We start from the raw sequence: 13,448 nt of genomic DNA, 5'->3' as shown, positions 1-13,448 counted from the left end.
TTAGTAGTACGACAGAGAAGAAAAAAAACAATTAGTGGAAAAGATGTTTATACCAAAGCCTATAATTATGATGAAGATTTACAAAGTATTCTTGACCTTTTAAAATCAAAGTCGTAAGTCCACTTTTTAACCGGACAGAGTACTCGGATTAATTAAGACTAACCAAATAAACTTCAAAATGGTTTCGTAGAGAAAAAAAAAAGCCTATCTCAGAAAAAAATTCTTAGCCAATATTAGGTGGCATGTTCTTGTAATTAATTGATCCCTGCATAAATTAAACTGAAATGATTTGTGCAGGCACATATTAAACAATCAGGCACATTTTTTACCATTCTTCAAAAAACAAAAAGTGAAAAAACACAAAAACTCTCTCAACCTTTCGATTTTCTTTCGTAAAGCCCGTGCAAATCGTCAACAGATCGGAGGTAATTTTTACGTTTTTACGATCCTCTTGTTATGTAGATTACGAATCCGAAAAAAAAAACGAAAAAAATCGGACTTTGGCCTGCTCGTGTGAATTTACACGAGCGCATCCACTGCGCTCGTGTAAATCCACACGAGTAGGCCTTGTTAATTTTTTATTTTTTTTAATTGTTCGTGTGATTTCACACGAACAGAGACGTTCTGCTCGTGTGATTTCACACGAGCATACCTTCTCTGTTCGTATGAAATCACACGAGTGGGTTAAAAAAAAAAACAAATTTTCAGAATTAAAAAAAAAAAAAAAAAAAAAAAAAAAATTGTTAATGTGCTCGTGTGAATTTATGCGAGCACTTGCCAAGTGCTCGCGTAAATTCACACGAGCACTTGCCAAGTGCTCGCGTAAATTCACACGAGCACATGAATAAAAAAAAAGTCCGATTTTGTGCACATGAATAGTACAAAAGGTAAATAGTTATGGTAAAAAGGTAAAAAATCATGGTAAAAAAGTGCCTGAATGTTTAATTTGGTCTGCGTATATTATTACCCTAAATTAAATAGTGATGATAAGTAAAGTAACACATAAATAAATATCTTGATTAAATGTTTTTCGGACAAACAAAGCGTAAGATGTCAGTTGTATATAATTAGGGAGTAAATAAATATCTCACCACATCATTTGTCGGATATGACATGTGATGCAACCAATGAGTTTGATGCTCATTAGATTGGGAATCAATTGAGGTATCGCGGAGGAAAAAAAAAAGAGAAATTGAAAAATACATAAATAAATATAGAAAAATAACGAAAGAGAGGGAGGGGTAGTCGACGACAAAGGCGGTGGTGAAGGAAAGAGAGTGAGAGAGGCGGCGACAGTGGTGGTGGACAAATCTGAGAATTTTTTTTTTTGAGAAAACGAGAGAGATAACGAAAAAAAGAGAAAGAGACTTACGTGGAGACGAAGGAGGAGACGGCGGCAACGAGCAGCGGCGGTAGTGGTGGTGTACAAATCTATGTGGAGACGATGATGTAAAGAGAGAGAAATTGAGAGAGACAACGAACACGAGAAATTAATAAATCACTAATCGAGTGAATCAGCAACAGCCATATTCGAACCAGACTATAGTCACTTTGGTTGCTGCATCAGATCTGGAGAGAAAAAAAAAAGAAAAAAAATCGAAAATAACAAAAGGGAGGGAGAGGGAGGCGACGGCAACGACGGTGAATGAAAGAGAGAGTGGTAAGGCGGCTACGGAGGGGGTATTGCATATTTCCCCACTTTATATTTCTCTTTTTACTATATTTTGATAATTACCAACAAGAGTAATTAGTTTACATTTTTTGGCAAATGGCAAAAAAAGACATGACACGGGCCTTAAATACACATTGATCAACAAATAAAATAGTCTTTCAAATAAACTCATTCCCATGTGTTTAGTCTAAAATACCCTCCATAGTATATTTTTTATCAATTTCATCCATAATGCTCTAACTTCGTTGATATTACACATTGACCCCAGATTTAAACAAATATATCACATTAACCCCCATTAATTTTTTGAATTTTTTTTTCCAGAAAATAATTTTTTTTCTGATTTTTTTTCCGGCCAGATTCCGGCGTTGAATTTTTTTTTCTGAATTTTTTTTCCGGCCGTCAACCGCTGTTGACCGCCGGTCTCCGGCGTTGACACTTTTTTTTATTATTTGTTTTTTTGGAAATTTTGTTTTTTCTTAGAATTTTTATTTTTATTAATATTACTGTCTTGGCTGCTAAATTATAGTCTCAAACAGTAATATTACTGTTTGAGACAGTAATATTATGAATATTATTTTCCCGAACAGTAATATTACTAATATTACTCTCCCAAACAGTAATATTATTGCATGAGATAGTAATATTACGGTCGGAGACAATAATATTACAATCGAGACAGCAAAAATACAGGCCAAGACGATAAAATTAATTAATACAATAATATTATTGTCTCGGACAGTTAAATTAATGTTGGAGATAATAATTTAGCAACCAAGACACTAATATTAATTATAATAATTTTTTTGAGAAAAAATGAAATTTCAAAAAAAAAAAAAAAAGTCAATTAACAGTTAAATTACTGTCTCCCACAGTTAAATAATTGCTGTAAACAATAATTTAGCAGCCAAGACAGTAATATTAATTAAAATATAGTTTTTAAGAAAAAAAAGTCAATTAATAGTTAAATTACTGTCTCCGACAGTTAAATAACTGCTGGAGACAGTAATTTAACAGCCAAGACAGTAACATTAATTAAAATTCTTTTTTTAAGAAAAGAAAAGGTCAATTAATAGTTAAATTACTATCTCCAACAGTTAAATAACTGCCGGAGACAGTAATTTAGTAGCCAAGACAGTAATATTTTTTTAAGAAAATACAAAAAAATAAAAATAAATTAACGCCGGAGACTAGACGGTCAACGACGGTTGACCTACCGGAAAAAAATTCAGAAAAAAAAAAGTTAAAAAAAAAAGTCAATGCGAGAGACCGGCGGTTGACCGACGGTCAACTGCGGCTGACCGGCGGTCTCCGTTGGTGGCGGGTCAAAATTGAAATCATGGTCAAAATTGGTTAATTGGTCAAATTGGACTAAATTGGGGTGTGTAAATAATGAAATTAGAGTTGAATTGAGTTTCAATGAATTTGGGATAATTTTGGTATATATAAAAGGGTTTTCCTTATTTGCAAATAAATTTCAATTATGAGCTGGAAATATTTGAAAGACAAAAAAGTTGGATGTCAATTTTTTGAATTAAGTGCCTTTGTGATAAGCCTATTTGTCATTTGCACTACATTTTTAGGATAAAAATATGTGTTTAATTATACTGTAATAGAACCTCAATAAATCAATACTCAATGAATTAATAACCTCAGTCAAATAATAATCTCTTCCGGTTCCGACTCGATTAAAACGTATTAAATTATTAATTCAAATAATTTAATATTTACTAAATTAATAGAATATTGTTAGTTTCGACTTTATTAATTTAAATACATTTAACTACCGTACTAGCTAATACAATAATACCAGTAGACAAATGAGTAGACGGTGAGTAGTTGATGATTTTCAATGTTCAAGGGGTATACAAAGGATAACATTTGAAATAAAAACAAGAATAACACTGAAAAAAGACTTGACTACAAATTTAAGAACACTATATCTAATGAAACAAGAATCCAAGTGCTTTGGATGAGTCTACCATGTACATAAGAAATCGGCAAGTAAATTAACAACACACATTCGAAATCAAGAACGATCAATTTTGTACAATCGACTCGACATCTCCACCGACGGTTTCCTCTTTAATCGAATGACTGTGCATCTCCCTCGTAAAGTTTGACGTGGTGTCCAAGAAATAAAGAACAAATATCATCGTAAAGCAACACACAAACATAGGTATCGGTCCAAAAACCCACATAAACAGAGGAAACGAGAGGTAAAATGCTCGTAGTCCAAGCGACCAAAAGTAGCTTCCTCTGTTTAAATGTCTCGCGACATACTCGATAGCCTCTTTTCGATCTCGATACGCAGGCACAGTGGCGAGAAAGCTGACGTGGGCGTAGTACCTAATAGACTGCACGTTGCAAAGAAAGGCAACAAGAAAGCATACCAAGATAGAGAATAATTTTACGGAAGACATCAGTTGGCTTTTATTTCCGTACACGAATCCCATAGACGGAGAGCTCGATTTGTTACTGACGTATACAGTTATCAACGAGCTCAGAGTAATGGCTGCGGTCGCCAAAAGAGTCGATGCCATTATATTGTTTCGTATCGTTTGGACTGCCAAAACACCGTTTTTAAGTGGATCCTGTTATATTTTGACCACAAAATTAACTTCCGATTTCGTACCCCGATCAATATATACACAATAACCCCAAATGGGTTCTGCACAAGTCTACTTTTACATTAAAATAAAAAAAAACTCCTGTTCACCCAAAATTAACTACAACATTGGGATCCATTAGTGACCTCCGATCTCTTCGTTTCCGTTTGCGCAAAATTATATTCACAAGTTGTGCCAAACAAAATTTTATGTGCACCCTTTGGTACTATTTTGACAAGTAGCTTCGTTTTTTTTATCTCCTTGTGTAAATATAACAAACAAGTCTTAGAGAACCTTATACAATTAATTTTCGGTAAACATACAGTTTTCATCCCTCAAGTTTGCAATAATTTCACATTACGTCCACTATATTCACAAAATACACATTTGGTCTCCAATGACCGCCTTAACTGACGGAACTAACGGTAAATTCACAAAAATGACAAAAAAAAGTTTAATTATTGAAACATGATGGACCAAATGTATTTTTCTTTTGTGAATATGGGGACCAAATGTGCAATCAGTGCAAACTAGATAGGCGAAAATTATAATTTTCCCATTAATTTTCTTTCTTCCTTTCTCATAAGTTCATCTCATTAGTTAATTTGGTTGCGAATGTCAATTTAAAAGTAAGGGATCACAGCATGTAAAAGAAATATAATTAGGTTGAAATCAACACTAATTTTATCTGGGTTTCTGAAATCAGTAAAACAAACAAACCATAAATAAATAGTGAGAGAAATAAAAAAAATGGAAGAGAAGAATACAAACAGCCATCAAGGAGAAGACCCATTTGCGGCGGCTCTCAGCATTCAAACCAATCACAGTTCGGGTGGGGTTGCGTGCGATAGTGAAGAGTAGCCAAAAGTGGTAACACAGAAGCATCCCCATTCCCAATGGCACCAGCACCAAATCCAGCTGTTTTTCCTCCATTTTTACATTCCCCTATTTCGATTTTTGGTTGCGTGTGCGTACGAATTTTAGAAGTCGATGAAATTTAGCTACTGTAGTTAAATCGCGACAGATGCCACCCAATTAATAAAGCTACAAGAAAAGCATGAACGTTTTAATAATAATTTCGGATTATGATTGGAGAGAGAGGTGACGTGAGGTATTAAACAGACCATTTTATTTAGGGTAGACCCCTTGGCGATAAAATTAGAACTAAATTAAACCCATTATTTTTCTTTTTAATTATGTTCACTCCAGGGGTGTGCACGGATCGGTACGGCTCGGTTTTTCCAATAAACCAAACACGTATCGATAATATCGGTTTTTCATATTTTAAAAACCGAATATGTCGGTTTTTTTCGGATCGGTGTTAATCGGTTAACGATTTCGGTATCAATTCGGTTTATTTTCGGTTTCGATTTCGTCTATTTGTTCGAATCGGTTCGGCATAAAACCGATATATTTGGACTTTCATTATATTTATTTGAGAAAATTAACAATTAACAACTCACGTCACAACCAAAATTAATTAATAGTAAAACATGTCACATGGAGGCGCTCGAAAGATAGAGGCAAGCTAGAGTAAATATTTGTACTATATGTCAAAAAGACATCTTTTTTTATAAATCAGTTCGGTTCGGGAAATCGGTTCGGCAGTTTTTTTATTCTCCATACACAAACCGATATTTTCGGTTTTTCAATTTTTTTTTTACCGTGTATGCGATTTTAGGTCGAGACGGTACATATTAGCTCGGTTTTTTCGATTCTCGGTTCGGTTTTTCTGTTTCTCGGTTTTTTTGCTCACCCCTAGTTCACTCCCCTCATTTTACCTATTCCCACACTACCCAATATTTCTACTTTGAACAAAATCCAAATCAAATATTTGAAGAAAAAACAATTTTTATCCTTTTTTATTTTATTTTGGGTTATAGAAGAGTCTTCTAGATGGAAACAAACATAATTAGATGTGAAATACAATTATGATACCTGTTTTTGAACTAAACCTTTAAAAAAAAGAAAAACAAATATGACTCGCATCCTTCATTTTTTAATCTCTACCTTGCCCGTAACCTAGATTCATAAATTCTAGAGTCACGTTATTCTCATATCTATATTATTGTTCTCTTCTCCCTCCCCCCCCCCCCCCTCTCTCTCTCTCTCTCTCTCTCTCTCACTTTGTCTCTCTTTCTCCACGATTCCATTATATTCATGGGCGAGCGAATGACAAAAAGGCTCATCCACGGGAATTAAATGCACATTGGTCAAAAAAAAAAAACAGTCTTTCAAATACACCCATCCCTATGTCTTTAGTCAAAAATACTCTCCATAATATATTTTTTGTCAATTCCATCCATGATCTAACTTCCTTAATATTACACATTGACCCTGAATTTAAACAAATATATCACATTAACACCCATTTTAATAATTTTTTGAAAAAATAGTATTTTTTTCTGAAAATAATTTTTTTTCTGATTTTTTTTTTTCCGGCCGGATTCCGGCGTTGACTTTTTTTTCGATTTTTTTTTTGAAAATTTGAAATTTCTTAAAAAAAATATTTTAATTAATATTTCTGTCTTGGCTGCTAAATTACTGTCTCAGACAGTAATATTACTGTTTGGGACTGTAATATTATGAATATTATTTTGCCGAACAGAAATATTACTGTCCAAACAGTAATATTATTTGAGGTTGTAAAAAGCGGTAATCGGGTCGAAGGCGGTCAGGGATCGACTCACGAATCGGTGCGGCGGTGATTAATCGGTGATAAATCGGAAATAAATCGGTTTTTAAAATTTAATATAATATATTTCTAGATATTATTTATAAATACTCAAAACATATATAAAAATATATTTAAACATAGTTATATCTCCATCATTTATATATCCAAATAAAATAATAAAAGTTTAATAATAAGATCATAATACATAAATATCCTTGTAAAATATAAATAAAAATGCAATTTTTTTGAATTTACATTTATTCGAGCATGCCTAGCATACATCATTAGTTCTTTAACAATAACAATTAACATAAACAAAATAAAACATAAACTCATATTTTGTTTATTAAAATCCCAACTTTTATTTTGAATTAAAAAAAAAAAAACGATTTTTGGCTGATTTTTGCCACCGAAGTTTGACCCGCCGTAAAGATTTGACCGCCTCAAACCGTCTCACAAGCAAAAAACCGATTTTTCAAACCTTTACACTAAAATCGTAAAGTTTTTTGACCGCCTCCGCCTCGGAGATTGATTAATCGGCCGCCTCGACCGATTGTTAGAACACTGATATTATTGCATAAGACAGTTAAATTACCGTTGGAGACAATAATTTAGCAGCCAAGACAGTAATATTAATTAAAATAATTTTTTTTAAGAAAAATAAAATTTCAAAAAAAAAAAAAGTCAATTACTGTCTCCGATAGTTAAATAACTGCTGAAGACAGTAATTTAGAGCAAATACGATAATATTAATCAAAATATTTTTTTAAGAAAAAAAGTCAATTAACAGTTAAATTACTGTCTCCGATAGTTAAATAACTGCTGGAGACAGTAATTTAGCAGCCAAGACAGTAATATTAATTAAAATATTTTTTTAAGAAAAAAAAAATCAATTAACAGTTAAATTACTGTCTATGAGAGTTAAATAACTGCTGAAGACAGTAATTTAGAGCAAAGACAGTAATATTAATTAAAATATGTTTTAAGAAAAAAAAAAAGTCAATTAACAGTTAAATTATCGTCTCCGACAGTTAAATAACTGCTGGAGACAGTAATTTAGCAGCCAAGAGAGTAATATTAATTAGGGGTCATTGCAAATAAGCACATTAATGGGTACTTAATCATAAAGAGATCAAGACAAAAAACTCTTTTACCAATAAGTCCACACATGGTCCAGATTTTTGTAAATGACTAAAATAACCCCTCATACTTTAATATGCTCAAATTTCATCCTTAACTGAATTTAACCTCAATTTGACCCCAAATTTCAGAAATTACTTAATTTTTGACCCAAAACGTTTATTTTTCAAAAAAAAAAAAAAAAATCAAAAACTTTTTTTTTCCAGCCGGATTCCGCCGTTGACCGGCGGTCAATGCCGGTCTCCGGCATTGACTTTTCATTTTTTTTTCTTCCAGATTTTTTCGCCGGTCTCCGACGTTGACTTTTTCGATTTTTTTTTTGTTTCTTCTTTTCTTTCTTTCTGTAACTTTTTTTTTCGTTTAAACAACAATATTGTTGTGATTGACAGTAATATTAACTATATTCCTGTTAAACACAATAAAATTAACTAAACTACAGTTTAACACAGTAATATTGCTATATTAATCTCTAACACAGTAATATTAACACAACAAAACTCATTATTATTGTGTAATAGAGTAATATTACAATGTTGACCGTTCAACAAATGTAAACATAAAAAAAAAACAAAAGAATTAATATTACTGTGAGTGACAGTAATATTACTATAACAACAGTAACATTACCGTCGACCACAGTAATATTACAATAATAAACAATAATATTATTACGTTACTCCGTGAATATCTCAAACAAACAAAAAATCCAAACAAAATAATAATGTTGATGTGGTTGACAACAATATTACTATAACAACAGTAATATTACTGTCAACCACAGTAATAGTATTGTGTTTACAGTAATATTACAATAATAGACAGTAATATTATTACTTTACTCCATGAATAACTCAAACAAAACAAAAACCCAAAAAAAATAATAATATTGATGTTGTTGACAGTAATATTATTGTGTTTACAGTTATTTTACTGTCAACGACAGTAATATAATTACGTTGACTTGTCAACAAATCAAACAAAAAAAAAAACAACAAAAAAAAAAAAATAATGATATTACATTAATTTACTGTCAACGGCAGCACAATTACATAAATGTATTGTCAACGACAGTACAATTATGTAATTAACTGTCATTACAGTATAATTACGTTAATTTATTGTCAGTGACAGCACAATTACGGTCAACGTTTAGCGGCGGACGTAAAAAAAAAAGTCAACGCCGGAAACCGGCGAAAAAATCCGGAAGAAAAGAAAATGAAAAAGAAAAAAAAGTCAACGCCAGAGACCGGCGAAAAAATCCGAAAGAAAGAAAGAAAAAAAAATTGAAAAGTCAACGCCGGAATCCGGTGGCAAAAAAATTTTTTTGAAATTTTTTTTTTTGGTCAAAATGAATAATTTGTTAAATTTAGGGTCAAATTGAGATTAAATTAAGTTAATAATGAAATTGTAGCATATTAAAGTATGCTCCATAAAAAAGTCAAAATTGAATTTTTGTGGTCAAAATTGGATTTTTGTGGACAAAATTGATTAAATTTGGGTTACAATTAAGAATTGGGTATAAAGGGTTGAGGGTAATATTGACATATACATAAATGTTTCCTTTATTTATAATAAATATTAAAGGGATGGACTTATTAGTGAAAGAAATATAGCCCCTAAACCTAGAATAATAAAGATGTTTGGTTGGGGACTTATGCACAAAAACCCCTATTAATTAAAATATTTTTTTAAGAAAGAAAAAAAAAAGTCAATCAACAGTTAAATTACTGTCTCCGACAGTTAAATAACTGCTGGAGACAGTAATTTAGCAGCCAAGACAGTAATATTAATTAAAATATGGTTTTTTAAGAAAAAAAAAAAAAAAGTCAACGCCGGAGACCGGCGGTCAATGGCGGCTGACTGGCGGTCTCCGGTGGTGGCGGATCAAAATTGAAATTAGGGTCAAAATTGGTTAGTTGGTGAAATTGGGCTAAATTACGGTGTAAATCATGAAATTGAAGTTGAAATGGTTTTCGATGAATTGTGGGTAATTTTGGTATATATATATATATATATATATATATATATATATATATATATACATTTTCCCCCTTTTCTATTTTCTTTCTCGTTTTCTTTCAGCCCATTTAATATCAAAACGGCGCCGTTGTTTTTATTTTCCTCCAATCCACGGCGGCCGTTCTTTTCTTTTTGTTTAATTCTTCAAGCAGCTCGATTCCAAAATTCCTCCGTGTGGCCCCGTTTCCTTAATTTCTTTTCGCTTTTCTTTCTTTTTCAATTCTCTAATCGGGAGGCAGCAGACTTGGGGAGAACATCTCCTCTCACCTCTATCTTCGGCGCCTCCTCTCTCAAAAGCTTTTGCACTACTGCCCTGCGATAGCCGACCACGAGAGGCAATCGAGAGGGCCTCGCCGCTTCCAGCGTCGGCGAGCATAAACGCCGCCGCCTCTGCCGCCTACACGAACGACAACCTTTATGTAGCACCCAGGTCAACTAATTTCCTTTTGCGTCGAATTAATTATATTGCCTCTGCTTTTGTTTTATTTGCTGCATGTGGGTGTGTTCTATTTTTGTCTTCAATTTCTTGGTTCCTTGGTGATTTGGCATTTAACAATTAATTAGGCTTTGTTTGTTATATACAATTAATTAAGTTTCTGTACATTTTGCGAAGTGCATTTAGAGCTATCATCTTCCTTTTAATTTTACACATCCATTGTGTGGTTTTAAGTTTACACGCTATGTGTTGCGGTACCTTCCGTGAATCATAAGTTTTTGGTGCCTAAAAGAATATAGACATATATATTTGTACTATGACCTATTTTCTTTATTGGGTTTCATCCAACAAGCCTCCATTTATTTTGCTGATATTTATCTACTATTTGGTTTTATCCAGCAAGTTGAAGGGAAGAGAATTTGATGTTCGGCGAAAGTAAAGATTGCATGGGTTGGTTTTAAGAAACTCAATAAACTTTTACCGGGCACCGGCGACTTTTGTTTACATGGTTTTGTTTACCGGCGCTCTGTTCTCCTTGTGGTTACAGAGGTGGACCTAAAGATATTTACATGGTTTTGTTTCTCTCATTTCTTACTTTTTAATTTTCATCAATATACACAGCTCATTGCTAATGGAGAGTTTATTACTACTTGTAGCATATCTCACAAATTTCCGATTAGTGATTCAGCATAATGTTGAGATCGAGGTTGTTGAAATTCTATTTCACATGATCAAACAATACGGTCAAAATTGGAGAGCCTAATTCAGTTCATATTTGTGTCATTTAATTGCTATTTTCTATGCTTCATTTTCTATTTATTTTTTATTTCCTGTTTTAAATACATTATTTTCTTGTTGTTTTGCTATTTCTTGTATATCAGATTGCAAAAAGTTTGAAGCTTTCTTCAAGGTATTCACTGAATTAAGCATCAATAACAGGTATATTATTTCTTTTCTAATTTTTTTTTTTCAATTTTTCTTCATAAATTGAACTTTTTTTAAAAATTGGTTCTCTTTTGGGATTTTTGTCCTGGTTTTTAGGCTCTCTGTAGCTGTAACAACCAGCAACGGATCCTTAATTGTTTGATTGATTCTTGATGTTCAATTTCTCTTTATGTATTAGATTTGTTTCCGGTGAACTTTGTTGATCGTTTTGTTTTGCCATCTTACTGAATCCTTTAATATTTGCCGTAGCTGGGATTGAATTGAGGATGACGGAATAAACTGGAAAGGAAATAACTTAAGTCATTCTGTTCACAATGAAGGATTGACAGTACTGATTCGTCCAACAAAATCAGGTAAAGAATCACACAATTTAATTTTTTTGCTCAAAATGTCATTTTAGTCTTTCATGCAAGATCCAAAAAAGTTTTCATTTATTTCCTGCTTTTATTTCTTTGTTTTGGTTGGTCTATGCACTGTGGGAGTTATTGGTTTATTCTTTTTAGTTTCTTGGTCGGTAATATTATATTGCCATAGATCGGCTGGTTCTTTTGACTCTTAAATTTATGATTTTGAGTTGTAATTGCCAACGGCATGAGGTATAAGCTGTTGTCCAAACGTGGAAAACACTATAATAATTCGTCGAATACGTAGTAATCGGACAACCAAACCTTCACTAATGCCTATAGCATTGCATAAAGTGGATCATGAGTCCAGGATTAGAGAGTCCAACAACAATATCAGAAGGGTTAGTGATCTCTATTATGATCTATCAACTTCTTCGACTAAATCAAGGGATTTTTCTGCACAATGGCATGTTATATTTCAAATATGTTGGTTTAAGGTCATATTTTACATGTGATGGTTGAAACAGGTTGCGACAAATTTTGTATTTAGCTTCATGCGAATAGAATTATAGCAAAATAACCCTGTAATTTTAGACTACATTGAATGGGCACCAACACCGCGCTTTGCGCGGTGCTCCCAACACTAGTATATATATATATATATATATATATATATATATATATATATATATATATATATATATATATATATATATATATATATATATATATATATATATATATATATATATATATAAGGATTTTCCTTATTTGCAAATAAGTTTGTATGAGCTGGAAATATTTGCAAGACAAAAAAAGTGGATGTCCCCTTTTGAATTAAGTGCCCTTGTCATGGGCCTTTTTGAAATTAACCCTATATTCGTTAGTTGAGGGGCGGTTGCTATGGCGCAACCATAGCGGTGGCGGCGACAATGAGACGGTTGGTTATGGATGCAAGGAGGCAGTTGTTGGGAATCAGGCACGTGTGCACAGTGGAAAATTAAAAAAAATTATATGAAAAACATTTATACATATAAACACATACATAATTTAGCAATAATTGCATACATTTTTTGTTCCAACGTAAATTAAAAACATACATGCATGTAATTAATTGCTTTAATTAAAACACATAGTATGCTCACATTAAATTATAGACCATACATCCTATTATCAAATAATTCACGAAGTCATTCAGAAAAGGATCCATGTGATAAATCTCAATTCATAACTAATCATAATTAATAATTACACAATCAATCACTAACGGATTCGAATTTTACCTTTTGAAGCTTGAGGTGAATGATTCGACGAGAGTGGACTGTGGAGCAGCGGCGAAACGGCGACGAGGAACGCGTGGACAGCGGCGGCGCGTGCAGTACTCGCGCTGATCTTCGGGAGGTGCGTGAGGGCGCGTGCGGCGGCATTTCGTCGACTGTGTAGCGGTGATCCGACCCTCTTGTCTTCCTTCTCTTGGATTACACCTCGTACACTGAGTTCTACAACCACATGGCACTAGACACACAAAAGTTAGAATAAAACGGAAGAAAAGACAAGGAAAAAGGACTACCGAATGTCGACTGAGGCGCGTGGAAGCGACGATCAG

At 32.9% G+C, this 13,448-nt stretch overlaps 1 protein-coding gene and 1 long non-coding RNA gene across 7 annotated transcripts; one reads left to right on the top strand and one right to left on the bottom strand.

Annotated features, from left to right (window-relative positions):
- Positions 1–3,483: 3,483 nt before the first annotated feature.
- Positions 3,484–5,361, bottom strand: LOC105950619 (uncharacterized). The gene is made up of 2 exons (XM_012973989.2): positions 5,053–5,361; positions 3,484–4,266 (listed from the first exon to the last, which is right to left on the bottom strand). The coding sequence occupies exons 1-2, from the start codon at positions 5,212–5,214 to the stop codon at positions 3,712–3,714; spliced, it is 717 nt and encodes a 238-aa protein (XP_012829443.2). The 5' UTR covers positions 5,215–5,361; the 3' UTR covers positions 3,484–3,711.
- A 4,831-nt stretch (positions 5,362–10,192) lies between these two features.
- LOC148768071 (uncharacterized) lies at positions 10,193–13,205 on the top strand. Of its 6 annotated transcripts, none has more exons than XR_016033436.1 (5): positions 10,194–10,547; positions 10,953–11,125; positions 11,435–11,492; positions 11,748–11,851; positions 13,135–13,205. It is a non-coding gene; the product is annotated as an uncharacterized LOC148768071 (long non-coding RNA). The 6 variants fall into 6 exon arrangements; XR_016033437.1 differs by lacking the exon at positions 13,135–13,205 and adding an exon at positions 12,073–12,435; XR_016033438.1 differs by lacking the exon at positions 13,135–13,205 and having other exon boundaries at positions 10,193–10,547; positions 10,953–11,003; positions 11,748–12,020.
- The last annotated feature ends 243 nt before the right edge of the window (positions 13,206–13,448 follow it).

Source organism: Erythranthe guttata, chromosome 9 (assembly GCF_056151865.1).
Source record: "Erythranthe guttata isolate IM_541 chromosome 9, IM_541, whole genome shotgun sequence".
NCBI lineage: Eukaryota > Viridiplantae > Streptophyta > Magnoliopsida > Lamiales > Phrymaceae > Erythranthe > Erythranthe guttata.
This window is presented reverse-complemented; position numbering and strand designations above follow the sequence as displayed.